Source organism: Zingiber officinale, chromosome 2B (assembly GCF_018446385.1).
Source record: "Zingiber officinale cultivar Zhangliang chromosome 2B, Zo_v1.1, whole genome shotgun sequence".
Classification (NCBI taxonomy): Eukaryota; Viridiplantae; Streptophyta; class Magnoliopsida; order Zingiberales; family Zingiberaceae; genus Zingiber; species Zingiber officinale.
The window spans coordinates 136375195-136402644 of record NC_055989.1 but is presented as its reverse complement, the minus strand read 5'-3'; the positions used below and the strand labels follow the sequence as shown (position 1 = coordinate 136402644).

General features: G+C 43.6%; 1 protein-coding gene across 3 annotated transcripts in view; it reads right to left on the bottom strand.

The window, feature by feature from the left end:
* The window catches only part of LOC122047398 (bifunctional aspartokinase/homoserine dehydrogenase 1-like), a 71804-nt gene extending 64474 nt beyond the window's left edge, over positions 1-7330 (bottom strand). The window contains exons 1-5 of one of the 3 annotated variants that reach the window (XM_042608665.1): positions 7101-7330; positions 6832-6955; positions 6412-6489; positions 6057-6172; positions 5906-5959 (exon numbers count right to left, since the gene is read on the bottom strand). In XM_042608665.1, coding sequence (XP_042464599.1) covers positions 5906-5959; positions 6057-6172; positions 6412-6489; positions 6832-6955; positions 7101-7241 — 513 coding nt within the window. In that variant the 5' untranslated portion in view covers positions 7242-7330. Of the gene's footprint in view, positions 1-5905; positions 5960-6056; positions 6173-6411; positions 6490-6801; positions 6956-7100 lie in introns of all 3 variants that reach the window. The other 2 variants (XM_042608663.1, XM_042608666.1) reach the window with 2 other exon arrangements.
* Between the last annotated feature and the right edge of the window lie 20120 nt (positions 7331-27450).

Sequence of the window (27450 nt, the reverse complement as noted above, 5' to 3'; positions counted from 1 at the left end):
GGTACATGAGGTTCATGTAACGTAGTTGATGCTTTCATGGTGTACGAACAATGGTTTAAAAAAATTGTTTAGTGCTAATCATGATGAACAAAATTTTTGGTTCAACCCACTAATCAACATTCAAAAAGCATGATTCTGCCTGTTCCTTGGTGGATCCCGAATGCGAGTTCTCATTGCTTTGCGAACAATGAAAACTAGGGTTTCAAACGGTAAATAACTTCCCTCCATTCTACCCTTTCCTCCTCTTCTCTTTCTTCTCCTCTTTGATATTAGGGCAATCAAGAAGATTGTGCAGACAATCATCTTCCAAGAGCTTGACTCAAGTGGAGGTTGTTGATGCAATCGTACGTGAGTTGGTTTTGATATGGTTGGCTAAAAACAAGTGGCATAAATTCAAGTTGGTTTGGTTTAATCAGTTTGATAGTTTATCATCTATTTAGTTTGTAGCTTGGCCATATTGGCAAGTGATGTTTCGAAGGTAAGCTCCGGCATGTGAAGTCCTAGCAGTGTGGCCAGTGAAATCCTAGAAGTGAGCTACTGATAGATGAAGTCCCGGCTAGATGATGATTGTCTTCCATGTCTGAAGGGATCCTAGCCCAATGGACCCAGATTGAGAAAGACTCTTAACTTGGAGGCTTGTTGAGATGACTCGAAGGATAGAACATGGTTGGAAGACATGTGACATAAGAGATCGAGTGAAGTGAACTGTACTTTGAATTTTGGGTAGAATTCTTTTATTTAGGCATGAACTTAACAGCGGCCATGTGGTATAGGTCGAAGCCAACGTGTTTGCTTGAGGTAGATGAATGTGTTTATTTAGTCCACTTGTTAGCCATATTGATGATGTGGTCAGCTAATCGCTCATTGCTTGAGAATTGAAATGGCTTCTATTCTGACTTGAGTAGATTAGATGGCAGAGATAGTCAATTGAAGAACCTTAGTCAATTGATATGTACGAATCTGACCAAAATGGTCGTATTGACGTTATCTTTGTGTTGGAAATCCTGTCATCATTAAAATCAAAGATATACAAATCAAGAAAAATAGAAAAGAATCATTTGTCAACTATTAGCTTTAATTAGTTTCCTTATTATTTAATTTCCTTTTCATTAGTTTCCTTTCTATTGAAAATTCTCTCTATAAACAAGAGAGTCGTGTACCTATTCTTTTGTATAAGAAATTATTTCTTCCTCATTTTCTAAGTTGGTATCAAAGCTATGTCAGAAGTCACGTCCAAAACCACTACAATCCCTGCCACTATGGTAAAACCTTCTGACACCCTGCAACAGCATTCCAACTCTCATTCAGTCCAAATCACCAGCATCTGCCTAAATGATGACAACTTCCTCCGGTGGTCACAATTCGTCCGAATGTATATCCGTGGGCAAGGAAAAATCGATTATATCGCGGGTGACAAAAAGGCTCCTGAGCTTAATGATCCGCTGCATGCTATATGGGATGCTGAAAACTCCATGGTCATGACATTGCTAGTCAACCCCATGGAGGAGGATATAAGTACCAATTGCATGTGTTATCCTACTGCAAAAGAAGCCGACTCAGGTCCCTTCAACAAAGTGCAGATGGATCAACTCTTGAAGCTAATAAAATCCAACTTCTCATCTTGTATTCCTAGTGTTTTCTTGGCACAAACAGGTAGCAATCCTAAAGCTCTCCACATGCCTAAAGAGCTCTCCTGTTTAAACTCCTCTCCGTGGATCATAGATTCTGGAGCCACAGACCACATGTCTAGTTGCTCTCACCTATTTGATACTTATTCCCCTTGTTCTGGAAACAAGAAAATTGGAATTGTCGATGGTAGTTTTTCACCTATTGCAGGAAAAGGACTTATCAAACTGACCGAACAATTTCATCTCAATTCTGTTCTTCATGTTCCTAAATTAGCCTGCAACCTTTTGTCTGTTAGTAAACTATCTAAAGATTCTAATTATCGTATTATATTTTTTGAATCACATTGTGAATTTCTGGACTAGAACTCGGGGATGATGATTGGGCGTGCTAGGATGATTGAAGATCTCTACTACTTGGATGAAATACCAGTTAGTAATAAAAAAGCTCAGAGCCTTAACAATATTAGTTCAAACTCAGTTCGAGAAAAAATAATGCTATGGCACTATAGATTACGACATCCTAGCTTTTCTTTTCTAAAAATCTTATTTCCAGAAATATTTAAAGGCATTGATTGTTCTTTTTTACATTGTGAAATTTGTCTTTTTGCAAAATTTCATCGTTCAACTTATTTGCCAAAAAATTACCAAGCCTCCAAACCTTTTTACTTGATTCATAGTGACGTTTGGCACCATCTAAAATTACTACTCTTTCTGAAAAAAAATGGTTTGTAACATTTATTGATGAGCATACACGTTTATGTTAGATTTATCTAATGAATAAAAAATCGGAAGTGAGAAATGTGTTCAAAAATTTTTACACTGATTGAAAACCAATTTCAAACCAAAATTTGTATTTTACATTCTGACAATGGAACAGAATATTTTAATGAGCACTTGGGTGATTTTTTGAATGAAAAAGGTATTTTCATCAATCCACTTGCCGAGATACCCCTCGACAAAATGGCATTGCAGAACGAAAAAATAAACATTTACTTGAAGTAGCATGTGTCATAATGTTTTATATGAATGTTCCTAAGTATTTATGGGGTAAAGCAATTTTAACAGCCTCTTATTTGATAAATAGGATGCCTACCAAGGTGTTAGAGTACAAAACATCTCTTGATTGTCTTAAAAAAAAAATTCTTGAAATTAGATTATTTTCTGATTTGTCTGTCAAAGTTTTTGGATGTACTATCTATGTTCATGTTCCATGTCAATTTTGTTCAAAATTTGAACCACGTGCTATAAAAATGTATATTCTTGGGTTATTCGTCAAACAAAAAGGGGTATAAGTGTTTCGATCCTCAAACAAAAAAAAAATTTGTGAGCATGGATGTGTCCTTTTTAGAAACAAAACCCTATTTTTCTAAAAATTTTCTTCAAGAGACGACAAGTAAAGAAAAAGATAATTTTTTGGACATTTCTAACCCACTTCCCAATATCATTTTTCCCAACAATCTTGAAAATAATCACCCACCTCTAGTGCCTAGTGTTTGAAACTCTCGATCAAGGGGAGAATACTACAAACCGATCGTCGTGATCTGAATTCTGAACTTCAGGTTTATACTAGGAAGAGATTTCATCTGAGGAATAAAGACTCGAATGTCAAACCTGCACAACACCCGTCTGAAAAACCGAGCTCTGGCTTTGAAATTTCAGGTAACCCTATCACAAGTCCAGCTTTGATTCCTCTTATTGTGTCTAATTCTTCACCTACTACTCCCAATCTTGATGCTCCTATTGCAATTAGAAAAGGTGTTCGAAATTGCACTAATCATCCTATTGCAAATTATCTTTCCTACCAAAGACGGTCAAAAAATCATAAAACTTTCACTTCTATAATTTCACACTTGTTTGTTCCAAGAAATATACAGGAGGCGTTGGATGATCCAAGTTGAAATTTAGCAGTCATGGAAGAGATGAATGCTTTAAGGAGAAGTGGCACTTGGGAGATAATTGATCTACCCAAAGGCAAGAAACGAGTTGGATGTAAATAGTTGTTTACAATAAAATGTAAAGCTGATGGAAGCATTCAAAGGTACAAGGCTAGACTGGTGGCTAAAGGCTTCACTCAAGCGTATGGGATTGACTATCAAGAGACCTTTGCTCCAGTTGCTAAGATAAACTCTATCAGAATTATGTTATCTCTTGGAGTAAATTCAGATTGACCTCTACATCAAGTTGACATTAAAAACGCATTTCTCAATGGTGATCTAGAAGAGGAGGTGTTCATGAGTCTAACGTCAGGATTTGAGAAGAGACTTGGTAGTGAAAAAGTGTGCAAATTAAAGAAGGCATTATATGGACTCAAACAGTCACCAAGAGCATGGTTTGAACGCTTTGGAAAGGTTGTTATTAGTTATAATTTTTTCCAAAGTCAAGCAGATCACATAATATTTTATAAACAGTCAAAAAGGGGTAAAGTTGTTGTTTTAATTGTTTATGTTGATGACATTATCTTAACCGGTGATGATGAAACAGAATTAGCAGACCTAAAGAGGAGACTCGTAAAAGAGTTTCAAATTAAAGATCTAGGAGCCCTCAAGTATTTCCTCAGAATGGAATTTGCAAGGTTCAAGGAAGGTATATTTGTTAATCAAAGAAAATATATTCTTGATCTCCTTGGAGAAACAGGTTTGTTGGGGTGTAAAATGGTTGAGACTCCAATTGAGCCTAACTTGAAGTTACAAGCTGCTAGGGCTGAAGAAGTAAAGAACAGGACCTTTATCAAAGACTCGTAGGAAAATTGATTTACTTGTCTCATATGCGGCCTGATATCGCTTTCGCAGTTAGCATGGTAAGTAAGTTCATATACTCACCAGGAGCAGAATATTTCGAGGTTGTTTATAGGATATTGAGATATTTGAAAGGAACTCCAGGAAGAGGTCTATGATTCAAGAAACATGGGCATCTTCAAGTTGAAGTCTACACAGATGCAGACTGGGTCGGGAGTGTTATGGATAGGAGATCAACATCAGGTTACTGTTCCTTTGTTGGTGGGAACTTACGTGGAGAAGTAAAAAACAAAATGTGGTAGCCAGAAGTAATGTTGAAGCAGAATTCAAAGTTGTTGCCCATGGAATCTATAAGGTAATGTGGATCAAAAGAATTCTTGAGGAATTGAAGCTTTCTTACTCAACTCCTATAAAGGTTTATTGTGACAATAAAGCTGCTATTTCCATAGCTTATAATCTTGTTCTTCATGATTGCACAAAGCATATAGAGGTGGATAAACATTTCATCAAAGAGAAAATCAACACTGGAATAATATGCATGACATATCTTCCAACAAATGAACAATTAGTTGATGTATTAATGAAGGGACTACACAAGAAACAATTTGATAAGCTGACTAGCAAGCTGGCTATGGAAGATATCTACAAACCAACTTGAGGAGGAGTGTTGGAAATCCTGTCATCATTAAAATCAAAGATATACAAATCATCAAAAATAGGAAAGGATCATTTGTCAATTATTAGCTTTAATTAGGTTCCTCATTATTTAATTTCCTTTTCATTAGTTTCCTTTCTATTGTAAATTATCTCTATAAACAAGAGAGTCGTGTACCTATTCTTTTGTATAAGAAATTATTTCTTCCTCATTTTCCAAGTCTTTGTAAAACATGTGGAAAAGAATATGAGTAACCCGATAACGCGGTGTAAAAGCCCATTGTTAGCTAATGAGTCAACTGTTACAACTTAACATTTGCATTAAAAACAATCAATTTGTTGTGAATGTGGGCTATTCTTCATCATATTGGGTCAATCACAATTCTTTGTATCCAAAAAGAAATTTGTTGGACTTCATTGCACACGTGTTAGTGGGCTAAAGCCTTATGGAGACTCATGACACATCTCAAGGTCGAGATTTTTAAGTTTGAGCAAGCTACATTCAAGCACATTGATTCCCTTTTTCAATAAAAGAATATGCAAGGGAATGCTCTACATTTAAAATTTTCATTCTAAGTCTTTCCAACAAGACCAAGGAATATGAGCAAATCTGTCCCATATAGAAAAACAGTAGATAATTATCAAAAGAGTACTAATCAAAATTGTAGCCTAATTCAACTTCAAAAGGGTAAAGAATAGAGAATAGATTGTAAGAATCAGAAATGACATCATTGCTTAAGTAATAGGAGGGAATAGATCAAGTAAGTGCAATGCTTATGGAAAGAATGCAATAGCCTCATCAATACAATCAAAAATTATATATTTGAAGACAAAGCTTAATTCATATCATTTTGAAAATGAATAATCTAAAACGAAATAGGGGCATACAGTTGATTCAAATCGAATACGGCGTATGTTTGAAATTAGACTGTCATAATCCTCCTGAAATAATGCATTGACATTAAGTACCACTTCCCATGATGAGAATCATCTAAAGAGATAAGATGAAATTGCGAGAATATGCAAAAATTGAACTTACAATTGTGCAAGTAAGTGGTTTTTTATTTGCCAGTATGATGCAACAGCCAAAGTCAATGACCTTAGTTAACATGTGCACTGTCTCAGGACTAGCAGTACAATCAACAACTGATAAGCCTGCTTGCACCGATGAATCATAAAATTTGATATAAATAAAGATAGAGCTGACAGTGGCAATTTAGGAAGTAAGCATTCAACATCAGCAACTTTGGTAAACTGGTGGTGGTGCATGTTCCAGTATATTGCTGTATTTAATTAACTCTTCAAATATAGATCCAAATTGATTAACCAGACAACAGAAATCCATATCATATAAAACAGGAAATGCAATATATTGGCTCAGATACTATACTGACCAGTTAATTTTCCCAGTAGACCTGCAACTTTGATAATATTAGTAGTAACTTCTGCACCCTTAACTAATTGACAACGTCCTGAAATCCAGCATCCAAGCACCAATGATGATATAGTTCAGTTATAAGGAAAATACGATGATTTACTGATGTGTTACTCAGGGGAATAATAGTCAATCGTCAATGGTAAGTCCAAAAGCTAGCATTTCAAAAGCATTGGAAATGGCAAAGAAATCATGTATCAGATGGTGTACCAGAGTTAGAAATGGCCAATTTGGTTAGTATAATTCGTATACATTCTTCCTAGTTCAAGGGAAATTTATTTACTGTAAAGCCAAAGTGTGTTTGCAGAATGACGAGTTAAGGAGAAGAATATGGCAAATTGATACGAACCTAGATCATGAAGGTCCGAAAAAGATGAACCTGAAGAGGATTTTAGCCGGAAAATCTCGGTCAATAACGCATCTTCAAAGCCCCCGGTAGCAACATCGTCCACCAAGAGCAGAGATCGGCTGTCGCTAACCCCCACCACTCGGAGGACCAACCCCTGATGAAGGTAGAGAGAGGGGCGATGTTAAAAATTGGATGGTAAGGGACCAATCACGATAGCATTCCAATTCCATCGATGGAAAGGCCGTATCTACAAGGGATTTTGGAATAAGAGAGCAAAAGACGGTTTGGAGAAGACATGCCATCTTGGAGTGAAGGTCGCGGCAGGCGACGATGTGGTGTAGAAGGTGGCGGCCGACGCCTCCACAGCCCAACAGCAAAACGGGGATGGTGATGCTTGATGTGGCCTTCGTCATCTCGCTTCTCCTCGACACCGTCGCCATCGGCTGGGTCGAACTGCAAACTGCGCTAAACGCTTGCAACTTGTAAATCAGGTAGCGAATTTCAGGTGGCGTTAGTTTAGCTGTTTGGGAATCTGGCTTTCCAAATCTTGTGTTTATTGGTGCTAATGGAATTAAAATTTTAAAAATAAAATCTAAAAATTAAGGGGATGTTTGGTTGATAGATTTGGGAATAAAAAATGGAATGATAGTATTTAAATGATGGGTTTGGGAATGACAATTTGAAAACAATTTCTAGATTTATGGGAATCAACCAAACTCATATAAATAGATGAGTTTCATTTCCATTTCCATTCTCATTTTATCTTACTATCAAACTTATATCTATAGTCATTCTCATCATTTAACCAAACGTCACCTAAGAGTATTGATGAAACCTCTTCTCTTGGGTTTTCATATGAATGAGAATGAAAATTAAGTTTTGGACAAAAAATATCTTTAATATATTTGTTCATTTTTATTTCATTTCACTTTCTCTTTCATTATTTTCTCTCATCATACTTTCTCTCTCCTCATTCTCTCATTGTACTTTCTCTCTCAACATATTTTTTTATTTTCTTATTCTCTCTTATCACACATTTTCTATCATTTTCTCCCTGTATTTTCTCTTATCAAACACCCTCTCCTCATTTTCTCTCTCTTTATTTTCTTCTATCACACTTTCTTTTCCATCACACTTTTTCTCCCATTACAGAGTCTCTCCTTATTTTTTTTATCATATTTTCTCTTTCATCATACTTTCTCTCTCCTCAATCTCTCCTATCGGACTCTCTTTCCTCATTTTCTCTCATCACAATTTCCCTCTCTTTATTCTCTCCTATCACACTCTCTTTCCTCATTTTCTCACATCACACTTTCCCTCTCGTCATTTTTTCCATCATACTTTATCTCTTAGCACACTTTCTCTCTCATCATGCTTTATCTCTCCTCATTTTCTCTGATTACACTTTCCCTCTCTTCATTTCTCTCTCAGCACACTTTATCTCTCACCATACTTTTTCTCTTCTTAATCTCTCCTATTATGCTCTCTCTCCTCATTTTCTCTCACCAAACTTTCTCTCTCTTTATTTTTTTCTCATAATATTTTCTCTCTCATCATTCTCTTTCATCATATTTTTCTTTCACATTCAACTTTCTCTCACATCTATTTTTTTTTCTTATTTTCCTCTAAGGGTAAAAAAGGAAATTTAAGTTCATTCCGATTGAAATATTTAACTAACTAAATATTATTTTTAAGAATGATACTCAAGTTAATACTCATTCTCATTCCATAATACTATGATACGCATTCTCATTCCAATTCCTAAGAGTGAACCAAACGCCACCTCAAATCCGAGGAGAAGGCATCTATAAATTCAAGTTTCAGATGTCGCTATGTTCAATCCATTGGATCTCACTTCGGTTGGTTCAAAACTCAATTCGTACTCTTTCAAAAAAAAATCACTTCACACTGTCATCAACTTTATAGAAAATATTTGGACCAAAAAAAATAAAAGAGCACTCTTTTGTACTTAAATCGTCAGAATAAGCGCATTACTATTTTTTTTAAACTAGTCTTACTTATAGTATTATTGTAACAGCTATAAATTCATGTCTACTACAAGTAGCTATGATCTAGTGACTACTATATAATTATAGCAGTTATGATTTTATAATACATCATAAGTCACCTGACCCAATACAAATGGTCACTATACTAGGCAAAATTTATCATGATTTATCTCCTTTCCATATCATGGGAGAGAATTTTGGAGGGGGCCATCGGTGTAAGGGTTATCACCTTTTTATTACAGTATTTGCTACAAAATAAACACTTCAACTCTAGTCAACACTTATAATATTATGTTTTAGAAGCTATAGTTCATAGCTTCTATAATACAGTCACTTCAAAAAGCTCTCCCCGCATTAGGTAACGATAGCTTCCCGATTTATCACCTCATAGATGGTCATGGGACCAATCATGTGGAGTTGCTGAATGACAGATTCCATCTTTTACTATCATATAATACAGTCACTTTATCTCTATTTAATACTTGTCAATATTATATTATAATAGCACTTTAATTTTTATCAATATTGATCATATCCGAATGCCGAATCAACAGACGCTGGGCACGTGGCGCTTCCAGCTGCTTGCGTGGATCTTCGACTGGCGGCACCAAGCTCCAGCGAACCTGCACAGAAGTCGGGCCGGGAGGGGATTCCCAGCGACGACCCTCCGACGCTCAAGTCAGGCGAAGTTCAAGAAAGAAACGGTGGCCTTTAAAACTTGTAGACTGCGTACCTCCGCCGAAGAATGAGGGCCTTTATATAGGGCAGTGAAGAAGTGAGTGTACACCTTCCGAGGTGCACACGTGTCCATAGCCCATACTCCAGTAAGGACTTGTCAGTGAGCTTCCCTAACCCATACTGTTACAGTCTTAGCACGTCCTCGATGGGACAGCGGAATCCCCTGTCACAAGATTTGGAGCATGGCCCACACGTGAAACATACCTGATGTCAGAAAAAGACGTTCCTTGTCCTTTTCCCCTTTGCTCCAAATCTGGCTTCCGGGCGGACAGCTACCTCAGCATCCGGCCGGACATATGCGATGGTTTACTTTATCTAGGCTTTATAGGGGTGTTACACGCTCGGCCCACGACCTTTTCCCCTGAGCGCCGGAACCCTGCTTTCGACAGGGCGCCTTTAACCATCAGCCATATATCATCCGGTCGGCAACCCGATCGGATCCATCCCTCTCCGGGCGTTCGATTCCATCGTCCGGTCGGACCCTGCCCTCTCCGGCCATCCGGTCGGACCCGGCCTTCTCCAGGCGTCCGGTCGGACCCGGCCCTCTCCGGATGGACGGCTGCCACTGTGCCTTCCACGTGGCGTTGACTTCACAGGGCGGGGCCCCCTGCTCTTACTACCGGATCAAATATTAATAACACTGATGTAGTAATACTACACATAAAAATAATATGATTTCATTTAGTAACAATCAAAACTAATAACAAGAAATTCATTTAGTAATATAATTTCCTTCTTACAAAAACATAAAATTAGTAGAATCTATATAAGTCATACAAAACTATAAACTCAAATAGCTAAGCGACTGTGCTTCCTATTGTATTCTCAAAAGGACATCTAATTTGATATTTTGTATCCAAAATACCTTTTATTCTAGTGTTGTTGTAGCAGATACAATGTAAAAAATGGATTATTACATTTAAATCAAAATTATTATACATAAAACAATATTATATCAAAATATTCTTTACTAATTTAGTCAAAATTTCTTAAACTTCATAAAAATTACTTTACGTTGATCAAAATTACTTTAAACATCTATAGAAGCTATTAGATAGTTATGACACAGTTGTTAAAGTTATTAAACAGTCGTTACAAAATTATAGCTAAATTCTAAATCTTAAATCCTATAATCTTGAACCATAAATACTAAACATTGAATATTATTACATCAAAATACTCTTTATCAACTTGGTTAAAAAAATTTAAACTTCATTAAAATTACTTGAAACTGACCAAAATTATTTTAAAATAGTTGTAGAAACTACTAAGTAACTGCTACACAATTATAAATTAACCCTAAATCTTAAACTCCAAACCCCAAAACTTTGAATCTTAAATCCTAAATCATAAATACTATTATATCAAAATACATTTTATCAACTTAGTCAAAATTATTTAAACTTTATCAAAATGATTTTAATTTAATCAAAATCACTCTAAAACAATTGTACAATCTATTAAGTAGTTATTATGCAGTTATAGAAGTTACTAAATAACTGTTATATAGTTATAGAAATTACTAAATAATTATTTCAATACTACAATAGTATTGTAGAAGTTACTATACAAACTTTTTTAGTTATAGAAACTAATTGTAGTTGCTAAAAAAATGCTAAATAAAGGGTATTCTCAAAAAGTAGAGTGTCATTTGCCCTTTTTTTTTAAGAAAAAAAGCGTGTGGTTTTGACGATTTATAATTTGGGATGCCTTTTTTTATTTTTTTTCTAAAAATATTTTAATCAAAAGTCAAAAGGACCCACTTTTTATTTGAATCATAAAAAGAATACCTCTTTTTTCATTTATTATCAAAAGAGCACTGCATTTCACATCAATATATTTTGTTTCCAAACTATATTTATTTTTATATTATTGTGGTAGGTACGAGATCATAACTGGTATGCAATTATAACAACTATAATTCCATAACTATTACATAATTATAGGCTACGATTTTAAAGTTACTATAACTATACAATTACAGTAGTTACGGGACCGTAGCTACTATAATACAATGTTGATTGTGTTAATTAGAAATAAAGTATCAATTATGATTTATAACTACTATAATATAATATTTATCAATGCTAATCAATATTGATTAGAGATTAAGTGCTCATATTATAATAGTTATCTAATTACTACATCAGTGTTATTGATATTTGATCTGGTAGTAAGAGCAGGGGACCCCGCCCTGTGAAGTCAACGCCACGTGGAAGGCACAGTGGCAGCCGTCCATCCGGAGAGGGTCGGGTCCGACCGAACGCCCGGAGAAGGCTGGGTCCGACCGGACGGCCGGAGAGGGCAGGGTCCGACTGGACGTCCGACCGGACGATAGAATCGAACGCCCGGAGAGGGATGGATCCGATCGGGTTGCCGACGGGATGATATATGGCTGATGGTTAAAGGCGCCCTGTCGAAAGCAGGGTTCCGGCGCTCAGGGAAAAAGGTTGTGGGCCGAGCGGATCTCACGCTCGGCCAAAGCCATAAGGTAACACTGCTAATAGTCCCCATAAAGCACGTGATGGAGGATCTCCCCAAGTAAACCATCGCATATGTCCGGCCGGATGCTGAGGTAGCTGTCCGCCCGGAAGCCAGATTTGGAGCAAAGGGGAAAAGGACAAGGAACGTCTTTTTCTGACATCAGGTATGTTTCACGTGTGGGCCATGCTCCAAATCTTGTGACAGGGGATTCCGCTGTCCCATCGAGGGCGTGCTAAGACTGTAGCAGTATGGGTTAGGGAAGCTCACTGACAAGTCCTTACTGGAGTATGGGCTATGGACACGTGTGCACCTCGGAAGGTGTACACTCACTTCTTCACTGCCCTATATAAAGGCCCTCATTCTTCGGCGGAGGTACGCAGTCTACAAGTTTTAAAGGCCACCGTTTCTTTCTTGAACTTCGCCTGACTTGAGCGTCGGAGGGTCGTCGCCGGGAATCCCCTCCCGGCCCGACTTCTGTGCAGGTTCGCCGGAGCTTGGTGCCGCCAGTCGAAGATCCACGCAAGCAGCTGGAAGCGCCACGTGCCCAGCGTCTGTTGATTCGGCATTCGGACAGGATCAAATTGGCGCCGTCTGTGGGAACGTTCCTGTATCCGAGCGGAAACAATGGATGAAGCTGGACGACAACACGCGGTGACACTTTCAACTGAGGAACTCGACGCTCTGATTGAGATAAGGGCATGACTTGTGGAGCAAAACAAAAGCGGCGGCGGGCGACAAGCAACCCATCTAGCGGCGGAAGCACCACACCGCCGTCGCATTTCGATGGGTCCGCACCCCGAAACCGTGGCAGCCCACCGGATAGGGGATCTTCTTGGATGAAATGCCTGGCGAGATAGCGGAAGGAAAGCCCCGGCGGACGCATCGCCGGCGGATCAATCGCCCGATTTTGAGGCTATCCTCAAGACCCTCTGCCAAAGCACTACGCGCCTCCGACGATCGGCGAGTACAATGGGACAACCGACCCAGATGATCATCTGGGTAAGTTCGATAACACAGCCACTCTCCATCAATACACAGATGGAGTAAAGTGCCGAGTTTTTCTTACCACTCTCTCGGGATTGGCTCAACGGTGGTTCCGGAGGCTGCCGGACGGATCCATCACAAGCTTCAAGGACTTTCGAACGGCCTTCCTCCATCATTTTGCAAGCAGTCGGCGCTATCAAAAAACGAGCGTGAGCCTGTTCGCCATTAAGCAAGAAGCCTGTGAATCGCTTCGAGCTTACATCCAGCGGTTCAACCAAGTAGCGATGGACATTCCAACGGCCACCTCAGAAACCATGATGAATGCCTTTACATAAGGCCTAGTGGATGGGGATTTCTTCCGATCGCTCATCCGAAAGCCGCCCCGAGACTATGATCACATGCTACACCGGGCGAACGAATACATCAGCGGCAAGGAAAAAGGAAACTCCAGCCGAGCGGGCTCCTCCGGCCGAGCGGAAACAGCACACCACTCATCAGCCGCCTAGAGGACCAAGGGCCGAAGCAATCCGATCCCCCCATGCCAGGTCCCATGTGCAAGAGGTAGCTGCCGCCCGGCCCAAGCCAAAAAAGAAATGGACCCCGATGTTCTGCTCCTTCCACCGGACGGACACGCACGATACAAGGGATTGTCGAAGTCTTCCCTTCGTGTCTCATCCCGTACCAAGGAATGTCGGACGACGGTCTCCCTCAGTCGACAGGCGACAAAGAATTCATAAAGCCGATCGAACGCGAGCTGATAGGCGACAACAACAAACTCCCGATCGGCATCATTCTCCAAGGCAGGAGAATCGCCGAGCGTCCCGAGAACGGTCTCGGCCGTCCGCTCGGGAAGAGGAAAATAGAAGCAATACTTCCCGAGGCGAAATCAACGTTATCGCTGGCGGGCCGACCGGAGGAGACTCCAATCGAGCTAGAAAGGCGAGCGTCAGGCAGCTCCAGATTTATGCGGTCGGCTGCAACCAAGAACGGGCGAACGGACCGGAAATCAGTTTCGGGCCAGGGGACTTGGAAGGAGTTGAAGTACCCCACGACGATGCTCTGCTCATCAAAGCGGTAATAGCCAATTACACAATTCACCGCGTATTTGTTGACACAGGGAGCTCAGTCAACATCTTATTCAAGAAGGCGTTCGATCAGCTACAAATTGATCGAGCCGAGTTGTTACCCATGACAACCCCGCTCTACGGGTTTACGGGTAACGAAGTTCAGCCGGTCGGACAGATCCGGCTGGCTACCTCGTTGGGAGAAGAGCCGCTCAGGAGGACAAGGACGACAAACTTTGTGGTGGTCGACTCTCCCTCGTCCTACAACGTCATTCTGGGACGACCGGCGCTCAGCAAATTCCGAGCGGTCGTCTCAACCTTCCATCAGAAGATCAAGTTCCCCGTGGAGGACAAAGTGGGAGAAGTACGGGGAGATCAGCTAGCAGCTCGGCGATGCTACATCGAGATGGTTCGAGCAGAAGCCAATTCCGCTCGGAAGGCACCCCGGATCGAGGTAAACGCCATCACCGAAAAGCCACCCTCTTTAATTTATGAAGAAAAAGAGGAAGTGCAGATTCACCCAACCCGATCGGAGGCCACGACTTTTATTGCGTCCGATTTAGGGGAGAAGCAGAGGGAGGAGCTGATCCAATGCCTCCGAAGAAATCATGATGTCTTCATCTGGTCGACACATGAGCTGCCCGGAATTTCGCCGAGCATAGCGCAGCACGAGTTGCATGTCCGACCGGACGTTCGGCCGATAAAGCAAAGAAAAGGGACTTCTGCGAATTCCATCATCCGGCGGAGGTGGAAAAACTTCGGAGGCCGGCTCAGTTCCCGACCTGGTTGGCTAACGTAGTATTAGTCTCAAGTCGGGCAACAAGTGGAGAGTATGCATAGATTTTGGGATCTCAACAAGGCTTGCAGAAGATTTTATCCTCTTGGGATAGATCGGTGGTGGACTCTGGTAGGTGTGAATTAATTGTATGCTTGGCGTGCAGGGATATCACCAAGTGCTCGCCGTGAAGATCGAAAAAGTCGACCGTGACGACGGCACTTATTGCTATAATGTGATGCCGTTCGGTTGAAGAATGCGGGGCCACATATCAACGCTTGATGAATAAAGTATTTAGAGAGCGGATCGGGCGGAATTTAGAAGTTTATGTGGACGACATTCTCATTAAGTCCGTCCGAGCGGCCGATCTCTTCAAAGACTTGGAGGAAACCTTCCGAGCCAGCAAATATGAGTCAAGCTAAATCCCGAAGTGCTGTTCGGACAAAGGAGGCGCTTTAAGGTGCATAGTGACCGGCGGGGAATCGAAGCAAATCGCAGAAGGTGAAAGCCCTACAGGATATGCGCCTCCAAGAAATACAAGGAAGTGCGGTGGGGTCGGATCACCGCTCATCGGGTTCATCTCAAAACCGCCGGAGCCTTCCTTTTTCAAGATCTTCATGGCTACAAAATTCCAGGACGAAGAATGTGACCGGCGTTCGAAGATTTGAAGGCATTCTACTCTCTCTCCGGTATTAGCCAAGCCGATTCTGGTGAGCCACTTCATATGTACTTGTCTTCAACCAAGCATGCAATCGGCTCAGCTTTAGTGAGGTCGAGCGGAGAAGAGCCTGTGTATTTCCTTAGTCACATTTTAAAAGATGCTGAGTCTCGCTACACTGGGCTCGAGAAGCTGGCTTTCGCTCTGGTCCTTGCCGCTCGGCGCCTTCGTCCATACTTCCTGGCGCATACGATCATTGTCAAAACCAATAGCCCGCTCGGACGTGTTTTACTAAATCCAGAGGCATCCGGACGGCTCATCAAATGGATGACGGAGTTAAGTGAATTTGATATCCAATACCAGCCCCGCTCGGCGATCAAAGCGCAATCCTTGGCTGATTTTGTAACTGAGGTGCAAAGGTCGGAGCCGGAAGCTATGTGGAGAATATATGTGGATGGGTCGTCCACTCGGCTCGGAAGCGGGATTGGAATCTTGTTACTCTCCCCTCAAGAAGAGAAGATGCACTTATCCGTCCGGCTGGATTATAAAGCTACCAACAATGAAGCAGAGTATGAGACCCTCATAGCCGGCTTACAGGCAGCTCGGCATGTGGGAGCCGGTCGGGTAACGCTTCACTCGGATTCGCAGTTGGCCGCTCAGCAGCTCTCTGGTACCTTCGAAATCAATAGTGCTCGGCTCAAGCTCTACGCTGAAGCCTTCGAGAAGCTCAAAGCTGATTTTAGAGAAGTTATTGTCCAGAAGATACCCAGAGCAGAAAATCAAGCAGCCGATCAGTTAGCCAAACTCGCGAGCTCAATAACGCCGGTCGTCATTCAGCAATCAATTGAAAAAGTACTGTTGGTGGCGCACGTCGACCGGATGGAAGGCCTCACATTTCCATGCGACTGGCGGACACCCATCATAGAGTTCCTCCGCTCGGGAGCCACACCGTCCGACCGGAATGAAGCCCAGCTGCTAAGGAGAAGAGCCGGTTGGTTCACACTCATTGGTGATTAGCTTTACAAAAAGGCTTTCTCACGCCCGCTGTTGAAATGCGTGAGCTCGGAAGACTTGACTTACATCCTCCAAGAAGTACATCAAGGATCATGCGGAGGACATCCGGGCGGACGTTCACTAGCTAAGAAAATCCTGCTAGCCGGATACTTTTGGCCGACCTTACAATCAGATGCCGCTCGGACAGTATCTACGTGCCTTTCGTGCCAGAAGTACCATAACTTCTCCCACCGACCTGCCGAGGAAATGAAGGCATCAACTGTGTCATGTCCATTCGATCAATGGGGAATGGATATTGTCGGTCCATTTCCGATGGCGACCGGGCAGAGGAAATTTTTGCTAGTGGTGGTCGATTATTTTTCCAAGTGGGTGGAGGCCGAGCCGTTGGCAAAGATCACCGAACAGATGGTCAAAAAATTCATCTGGCAACACATCATCTGTCGGTTCGGCATCCCTCGCCGATTGGTTTCCGACAATGGGCGGCAATTCACAGGGAAGGTGCTAGAGGATTGGTGCAAAAGCTACGGCATCGAGCAATACTTCACGTCCGTGGCTTATCCCCAAAGCAACGGTCAAGCCGAAGTGGCCAATCGGGAAATTCTTCGTATTTTGCGCGCTCGGCTTGACCACTTGGGAGGAAGTTGGCCAGATGAAGTGCCGGGCGTCTTATGGGCCATCTGAACGACTCCGAAGGAAGGGACGGGCGTCACACCGTTCCATTTGGTGTATGGCGGCGAGGCGGTTATTCCGGTTGAAGTCGGCGTCGAGTCCGCCCGAATCCAGAGCTATGACGATGACAACTCCGAACGGAGGAACATGGAGCTGGATTTGGTCGACGAGGAGCGAGCCAAGGCGTCCGTTCGGTTGATGGCGTACCGGCAGCGGATGAAGCAAAATTACAACCGCCGTGTAATCCCCAGATCCTTCCAGGTCGGCGATCTTGTCTGAAAGAAAGTCAAGCCGGTCGGCGATGTCGGCAAGTTAGAGGCTCCCTGGGCGGGCCCCTTCAAGGTTATTGAAAAGCTCCGATCGGGCGCATATTATTTGGAGTATGAAGACGGGCGGCAGCTGGATCGACCGTGGAGTGCGAATCATCTCCAGCCTTATCGAGCGGGGTGAAAGGTGCATGAATGTAAATCATTTTTGTATATGTTAGTCGGCCATATCCTTGTAATGCAGGAAGCAAAATTAATGCAAAGGATGGCCAATGGATTCTCCGATCGGCAGCATCAAAATTAACCTTGAAGACCGTCGAACTCCGACGTTAAATATCAAGAGACGAGCCGACGTCTATAAACCTTCCGAGCGGAAGACCGTCGAGCTCCGACGTAAAAAATCGAGAGACGAGCCGGCGTCTATAAACCTTCCGAGCGGAAGACCGTCGAGCTCCGACGTTAAAAATTGAGAGACGAGCCGGCGTCTATAAACCTTCCGAGCGGAAGACCGTCGAGCTCCGACGTTAAATATCGAGAGACGAGCCGGCGTCTATAAACCCTCCGAGCGGAAGACCGTCGAGCTCCGACGTTAAATATCGAGAGGCAGACCGGCGTCTTAAACCTTCCAAGCGGAAGACCGTCGAGCTCGACGTAAAAATCGAGAGGCGAGCCGGCGTCTATAAACCTTCCGGCGGAAGACCGTCGAGCTCAGGCGTTAAAAATCGAGAGACGACCGGCGTCTATAAACCCTCCGGCGGAAGACCGTCGAGCTCGGCGATAAATATCGAGAGGCGAGGCGTCTATAAACCTTCCGGCGGAAGACCGTCGAGCTCAGGCGTTAAATATCGAGAGGCAGGCGTCTATAAACCTTCGGCGGAAGACCGTCGAGCTCCGACGTTAAATATCGAGAGACGAGCCCGCGTATATAAACCTTCCGAGTGGAAGACCGTCGAGCTCTGACGTTAAATATCGAGAGACGAGCCGGCGTCTATAAACCTTCCGAGCGGAAGACCGTCGAGCTCCGACGTTAAATATCGAGAGACGAGCCGACGTCTATAACCCTTCCGAGCGGAAGACCGTCGAGCTCCGACGTTAAATATCGAGGGCCGAGCCGGCGTCTATAAACCTTCCGAGCGGAAGACCGTCGAGCTCCGACGTTAAATATCGAGAGACGAGCTGGCGCCTATAAATATTTCGAGCGAAAAAAAAGAAGAAAAAAGACTACAAGTGTCCGAGGTCGTCGCCAATATCGTTCGACCGACTCTACGTTCCGCTCGGCTCAGGACCCAAAGGTTCTGGTCGGTTTATAGCGAGCGATCCTTGCTAGCAAAGCGGAATGCTACGCGTCCGGAATATTTGCCCGAGCGGAAGGGAATCGCCCAGTACTTCGCAAAAATGCCTTTCGAATACCAGAGGTGTGATAATAGGCGAGCGGGCAACACACATATTAATTAGCAAAAGGACAGTGCAAAAAGATGGAGTGCGCGAAATGAAAGCATTCCATTAAAAATAAAATCTGAGGCCGGGCGGCCTAAGTACAAAAGGGATCATATTTAGCCGAGCGGCCAAATTACAAAAATTACTCGATATAATCGTAGAGGGTCTTGAGGATGGTATCTAGGAGCGCCACCTGGTCGCCGGCCGAAATATTGGTGGACTCCGGAAGAAGGCCCTTCGACTTCAGATAGTTCATAGTGGCAGTCATGGCCAAGTCGAAGGCTGTGTACATCCTCTCGCAGATTTTCTCCGAGAATTCGGGCGATTGGATGTAGCTCTGTCGTAGAGCGGCGACTCGGCTAGGCTCGACATCCTGATATTCTTTGAAAGCCGCCTGGGAGCTAGACAGGGCCTCGTTCAAATTCTTAAGCTTTTTTGCGTCGGCCGAGCGGCCAGCCTTCTCCCTGTCGAGCTGTTCTGTCAATTCCTTTATCTTCAGCTCCAGGCCCCGAGCCTCAATGTTCTTCTTCTCCAGATCGGAGATAGCTGTATTCTTCCGAGTGGTGGCCAGGGCTATTTTCGTGTCAAGCGACTTGACTTGTCACTCGGCCAAGGCATGCGCCTGGTCGGCTGTCTTCTTCTGTTCGACCGCCAGCAGAGTTTGAGCTTTCTTCAGCTCCTTTTGCAGCTCGGAATAGGAAGGGCCCTGAAGGCCGGACAGACCAACTGTGGCCTTCAGTTGTCGTAGCTCTTCATCCACCAGGGCCAAGCGGTTGGAAACCGCAATTTCCTCCACCCATCTCTGGCAAAAGAAAATTATAGTTATTAGGGGCCGATCGGAAATAATGAACACCAAAGTTGGTAGATTACAAACTTACCCCCGTGGCCTGCTGCATATGGCTGTTAGCCAAATTTCCGATGGGTATCATCGCAGTGCGGGCCCGAGCATCGGCCCACATCTCAGCTAAGGGCCCTTTCAAGGTGATGGTGTGCTCGGGCGCAGATGGACGGTCGGCTTCTGGAATCAGCTCTTCAGTCGGGAGATGAAGAGTGACCCGAATCGTGCGACCATGACCAGGTGTAGTCCGACCGGCGGTCGGAAGGGGATCGGCCGTGGCGGGAATGAATGGTCGGCGGGCGGAGAATGGCGGCGGGCGGAAGGTCTTGATTGGAATAGCCTCCATTGGCGCGGCTGGCTCGTCAGAAGGTGTCCGGTCGGACGAGATGTTTCGATCCTGGCGCCTTGCCTCGGCGGTTCGATGACCGCTCGATGGTTGGACGCGGAGTCGCCGACCGCGAGTCTCCACTCGGCGCCTCTTACATGAGGCGCTCCTCCTCTGGCGGAACCTTCCTCGGGGCGGTTGGTTCTCGAGGTGGCTCCGCCACATTTTGTTGAGAGGCTGGCGGGCGACTCGGCTGAGTCCCTCTCCCTTCGTGGGATCCGACCAGTTGGATACCCAAAGCTTCCATTTCTCTGCCACGGCTTCAGGCGGCCGCCTTTCTCTTGCCGGCCATCATTGAATCCATGGCGATGTCGAAAGAAAGGAAATCGGTTAGCGATCAAGCAAATGTCCAAGTAAAGTTCTTACCGAAGCTGAGGAGTCAGTATGGGACTCGGGCCAAAGATATACATCACTCCTTCATGAAGGAGCTTATTGATGTCGAGTCGTAGAAAGCATATTTGTTGCTTGGAGGTAGTCCGGTCGGGTCTTGAACTTCTTCAGCTCGGGAGTAGGGGGCAAGCTGACTTGCCACTTTGTAGGGAAGGTGGCCTGATCGGGCATACGGATATAGAAAAAAATAATCCTTCCAATGTTTTTTGGAAGAAGGGAGTTTGTTGAAAAAGACCAAGCCGGGTCGAGCTTGGAACATGAAGGTGCCCGGCTCGGCTTGCTTGGGGTAATAAAAATAAAAGAAGACCTCCGGTCGGAGGGGAATGTTGTGAATCTTAAACAAAGACGGAAAGTATTGGGTACTAGACTGCCGAGCGGCACACCGAAAAAATTGCAGACATCTATGATGAAAGGATGTACAGGGAAGCGAAGACCGGCGGTAAACTGGTCTCGGAAGACACAGAAAGCTCCGCGCGGCGGCCTATGGGGCCGAGAGGAAGGACCGGCTAGACGAATTTCGAAATCCTCTGGGATTTCGAAATTGTCTGTCAAAATATCAAAATCCCGTTGTTCGAATCGGGACTGCATGGTGGTGTACCATGGGCCGAGCGACTGGTCGTCAGGATTTGAAGAACTAGCCATTGACCGATCGGAAGGAATCAAAAGGCAAAAAGGCAGGAGAAAAATGACAACAAACGAAAGGAGGTTTCAAGGATCGAAACTGAGGAAAAAATACGGAGGAAACACCGGAAAGGAGGAAGGAAAGATATAAAATCTTACTGCGAGGAAAGGGATCGCGAAAAAGGCTTCGGAGAGCGTCGGAGAGCAGAAACAGGATCGCCGGAGCTCCAAAGCGCAAGGGGCTATGGTTGGAATCGCGGAGGCAAATGAGGAAGAGAAGGAAAAACGAAGAATTTATAGGGTGAGGGCCAGGCGGCCTCCACCGTTGGATCCAGGTCACGGGAATCAAAGCCTGCATCGAGCCGTCCATTTCGAATCGCTTCGATCACATCAAAACATCACGCCACCGCCGCCGTACGCCGATGGAAATGCTCCACGTGGCATTCAATCATTCGGAGCATTTAATGAAAGCATGCTCAACCTTAATGTCGAAGATTGGCGCAGAATACGAGGAGATCCGGTGGAGACCATTGTTGATTCGCTTAGGCTACCTCTATGGTTGGCCGAGCGGATGATACAAGCACGGAGGAACCGCTCGGCCGGATTCTTGGTCCAGTCAGTCGGATTATTCGCCTCCTTCGACTAGACTTGAAGGGGAGGCAAGTGATCCGGTAGTAAGAGCAGGGGGCCCTGCCCTGTGAAGCCAACGCCACGTGGAAGGCACAGTGGCAGTCGTCCATCCGGAGAGGGCCGGGTCCGACCGGACGCCCGGAGAAGGCCGGGTCCGACCGGACGGCCGGAGAGGGCAGGGTCCGACTGGACGTCCGACCGGACGATGGAATCGAACGCCCGGAGAGGGATGGATCCGATCGGGTTGCCGACCGGATGATATATGGCTGATGGTTAAAGGCGCCCTGTCGAAAGCAGGGTTCTGGCGCTCAGGGGAAAAGGTCGTGGGCCGAGCGGACCTCACACTCGGCCAAAGTCATAAGGTAACACTGCTAATAGTCCCCATAAAGCACGTGATGGAGGATCTCCCCAAGTAAACCATCGCATATGTCCGGCCGGATGCTGAGATAGCTGTCCGCCCGGAAGCCAGATTTGGAGCAAAGGGGAAAAGGACAAGGAACGTCTTTTTCTGACATCAGGTATGTTTCTCGTGTGGGCCATGCTCCAAATCTTGTGACAGGGGATTCCGCTGTCCCATCGAGGACGTGCTAAGACTGTAGCAGTATGGGTTAGGGAAGCTCACTGACAAGTCCTTACTGGAGTATGGGCTATGGACACGTGTGCACCTCGGAAGGTGTACACTCACTTCTTCACTGCCCTATATAAAGGCCCTCATTCTTCGCCGGAGGTACGTAGTCTACAAGTTTTAAAGGCCACCGTTTCTTTCTTGAGCTTCGCCTGACTTGAGCGTCGGAGGGTCGTCGCCGGGAATCCCCTCCCGGCCCGACTTCTGTGCAGGTTCGCCGGAGCTTGGTGCCGCCAGTCGAAGATCCACGCAAGCAGCTGGAAGCGCCACGTGCCCAGCGTCTGTTGATTCGGCATTCGGACAGGATCAATAATTATGTGTGATATATGTATGTGATATTATAATTATATGGTGCTTAAATTGTTTGAGTTTTGATTTTATATTTGTGTGGTGCTGATAATTATGTCATTAATATCACATCCTAACTATACCATACATTGTGAATACTCTTAACCACATCACGAAATATACGTTGTCGATGTCTTATGACTTTCAACAGCTTACAACTACACCGTGTGATGCACACTGTGGATAGAATAATTATAAACTACAGAAAGCCAATTTGTTGTAAGGTGGACATGCATAAGTGAAAAATAATGTGATTCTTATTTCAAATCCCTCATTTCTAACAAAGCCTCTAGAGGTGGAGAAATCTCAAAAATAATGTAAAAAATTAAATGTACAAAAATGAATAACAAATGTATGACAACAAATAGAGATTACAATTAGACACCCTTAGTTGCTAACAATCGTTAGCATTCGTGAGTGCAACACATCAGCACAGAGCACAAAAAGAACTTCAGAGAGCACAAAGAGAGTTATCGAGAGAGATTGATATTCAAACATGTGCCTCAAGCCTTCTTTTATAGAGCCAGAGTCAATGTTGAGTTGACACTACTCTAGTCGACTAGAAACTCTCTCGTCGATTGGACAATGATGACATGGCTGCAAATTTTATCTAATAGATAACATCGTCCAAGATCTTCAGTCGACTAGACTCCCTGTAGATTGCTGAATTTCGCCATCTTTGGTTGCCTAGAAGTTATCTCTGGTCACCCAGATGCAGAGGTCACTTGGTTCCTCGTGTTAGATATGTCACTTAAATAATAATTAAATAATAAGTGTTAATTAAGAAACAATCATATAAGATTTTTTTTAAAGAATTTTTAGAAATTTTCAAGATTTAAACTAAATTTGTATAGCATATTTAAAGGATAAATTTATTAGGCTTTGAGGAAACTTGTTTAGAATATCACTTAAGTGGAACTTGATTTAATTAGTTAACCTAAGTACATAAATTAAAACCTAAGTTTCATTCTCCTGATTTCCTTACTTGAACCCTATTTCCCAATCCGCGCCCTCTCCCTCTCATGTCACCGCACTGCCCTGATTCGCCCAACGCCGTCGTTCCCGCCACACCACCGATCGATCCACTGTTGGCCTTCCCGTGGCCATCTCCCGATGCAACTAGCCATCGTTGCCCCATTCGTGTGAGGACAGGGCGGCAACGCCACAGCCTAGGGTGGGTATTCGGTTAATTCGGTATTAATTTTATATAAATTTTTTTTATTATCTTTTTAAATAAATTTGGTTAATTCGGTGTTAATCGAAATAACTGATTTTTAATTTGATTCATTTCATTCGATTTTAGTAAAATTTTGATTCGATTCGGTTAGCCAATATTAAATCGGTTTTCAGTTAATTCGATTAATTTATACACTGAATTAACCGAATGCTCATCCCTAGCCACAGCTGTCGCCTCACATTTTGTCCGCCCACCGTGGTCGGATGCGATCACTACAGCCTGAGGCAGGCAACCAGACAGAGCTAGTCATGGCCACCGCTGCCAGCCCATAGTCGCAACCAACTCTGCAGCTACCAAGGCCAGCCCAACAATTCTCGCGGTCAGCCACAATGCTATTATCCCTACTTTGTCGGTTGTTGCTCCATCGGATGAGAGCCGTCGCCGTCGGCCCACAGCAGACTGCCACATCCCATAGTGTGTTGGATCATAGAAGTCGCTATAGGGGGTGAATAACGATCGAAAATTCGTTATCGAATTAGAGTAAGCAATGGAAAAAAGCAGAAAACACAATGCTAACGTGAACCAGTTTTACTTGGTTCAGAGTCTTCATCGACTCCTATTCCAAGACTCGCACTCGTCGAGTGCTTTGGTTGGTCAATTCACTAGCAGTTCAAAAAATATTTACAAATGAAAGTACAAGAACTCGTTAAAAAAATATACCAACAATAATTAAAAATAACTTGAGCCGCAAGTTGTTAGAGAAGCGTTGTCGCGTCGCAGGAGCAGAGCGCAATAGAGCAGTCGTAGGAAGCAGTTGTGTTCATAGCTCTAGAGGAAGGCTCCTTTTATAGGAGTGCTCCAGGCGCCTGGACCGTGACGTTGGCCCAGCTAATTAGTGCGCTCCACGTTGCAATGAGGATAATTTTTGCCTTCCGGGCGCCCGGACCAACTTCGGGCGCTCAGATCCCTTCCAGGCCCCTGGACCACCATTTTCTAGAAAATCATTTTTCTGCAAGAAAATGTTAGTCCAAGGTAAAAATATAATTTATACTACCCTGTAAAACAAAGTGTTAACACAATTATATTCAAACAGAGTAGTAATTAGATTATATCTCCCCGAGACCAGAATCTAGTCAAGATCTCAACTTAGACTTCCAAAATGGATCTAAGTTGGATCGACGCCTACTATTCCCTCGGATGGAGAATGCGTCCTCACCAAGTCACTCCCCTCTAGTGACTTACCTTAACTTACCTGCCAGACATTCAGTCAGTCCGTCAACCTATCTGATCTTCTTGCCAACTACCTGGTCAGCCCGTCGACCTTGCTGAACTCCCCTGCAACACTGAGTTAGCACAATATATAAGGCAAAACAATGTTAACATAATTCAAGTATAACCTAAGGTTATCTTCCCCTAGGGTTGCCTAACTTCATTTACTAGGACTTCCATTGTCTGGCTTCACTCACCAGGACTTCCTCTGCCTAGCTTCACTCACTAGGGCCCGACTTCACTCACCAGGACTTCTACTACCTAGCTTCACTCACTAGGGTCTGGTTTCAGTCACCCGGACTTCCACCACCTAGTTTCACTCACTAGGACTTCCACTACCTAACTTCACTCACTAGGGACCGGCTTCACTCACCAGAACTTCCACCACCTAACTTCACTTACTAGGGTCTGGTTTCACTTACTAGGACTTCCACCACCTAGCTTCACTCACTAGGGTCTGACTTCACTCACCAGGACTTCCACCACCTAGCTTCACTCACTAGGGTCTGACTTCACTTCTCTTTTCCAAACACCAAGTTCTATTTGGATTAACCCTTGGTCAAATTGACCAGACTTAGGTATATTGTCAAACATTGAAATCCTAGAGGTCGACTGCACTAACATAGTGTTGCCGAAGAAGAAGAAGAGGGAAAACGAAGTTGTATCCGAGTCCGGATAGATTGTATACAACCCTTTGTTTTCCAAGAATCAAATCAAGGTTCTTGGAACCCAAAGTGAAGCGTTCCAATGTGCCCTTGAATTCTTTGACTTGATCTTTTAAAGTGGAATTCTCTTCCTTAAGTTGTTGGACTTGAGTTGAGGTTTCATCTTGGTCAGTTAAGAAACTTAGGTTAGTTACTTCCTTAAGGGCTATTACATCCTTTTGGAGTGACTTGACCGAGATATTAGACTTACCTAATTTATGCATCAAATAATTTATCAAATTATACAACTTGCCTACTTGAGGGGAACTCACAGTATTGTTTTGGCCCTTCAGAAACATATACGAATCAGTGGCTTCGCTCGGACTTAGCTTCTGATTTATACTCGGACTTGGTTTCGACAACTTGACCTTGTACCGGTAGAGCAAGGAAGCTCACTTAAGCTTGTTCATCTTCATCCGACTTTTCTGATGACTCGGACCATGTTGCTTTTAGAGCCTTCCTTCTTTTTTTTTTTTTTTTGCTTTTTTTAGAAATTTTCAAACTCGGCTAATTAGTTAAAGGTGATCTCTTTGTCGTCTTTTAAGTGCACTTTGAATTCCGATTTAGGTTGGAATTTGGATTTCAACTTCTAAGTCTTGAATTTTCCTACAAGTAAAGCAATATCTTTTTCGACCGGGAGTGTATTAGTTTATTCGTGTAACTCAAAATAAAAAATAATTCATTTAACCTAATAACTGAAAGGTCCTTGGAAACCTTGTGTTGTGTCCAAAGGATGTCTACATATCTCCATAATAGCATGATATTGTCTACTTTGGGCCTAGGCCCTCATGGCTTTGCTCTTGGGCTCTACCCAAAAAGCCTCATGCCAATGGAGATTGTCACGCCCCAGGAGAGTCCTTGCCGGTAAAATTTCGGCAGCATTTCCCCTGTATAGGTGACAATCTGAAACTTATCTACAAGCCCTCAGGGCCTCTCAATCCTCGACCAACATAGCCGGAACATATACAATAATTAAATAAACAATCCACGCAATTTATATAGTACAACCTTCGGATGACAATCACAACCACACGGTTTAATAAAAACCTACTCCATTACAATGAGGAAAACACAACCCACAATGTAAAAACTGCCGCAGCGGAAAACATGGCCATCATACCCGAATCACGATATAAAATCCACGAGTGCAAGACACACGCATCACTAGTATGTATATACATAACAAGAAAACAAAGACTGGAAATAGAAAACCGTCACAACACGGAGTGGGGACTAGCGACTGGAACCTTCTGACAGCTTCAACCTGAAATAGGAAATAAGCAACGGGGTGAGTTCAAGAACTCAGCGGGTATCAAGCTGACATGCATAATAAGATATAACCATCAATAATAATCATGGAGTACAATCTCTTGATCAATAACATGAAATATAAAAACTGAACAAGGGGAGAAGCTGTACTCACCAGGACCTCCTATCTGGATATAAGGGTCATCATACCAAATACCTCATGTCTCCTGTATGCATGTCAATCATATGCAACCACCAAAATACAGCATCCAAAATGCAGCAATCACAAGCAATAAATGTAATCCATGCATATGAT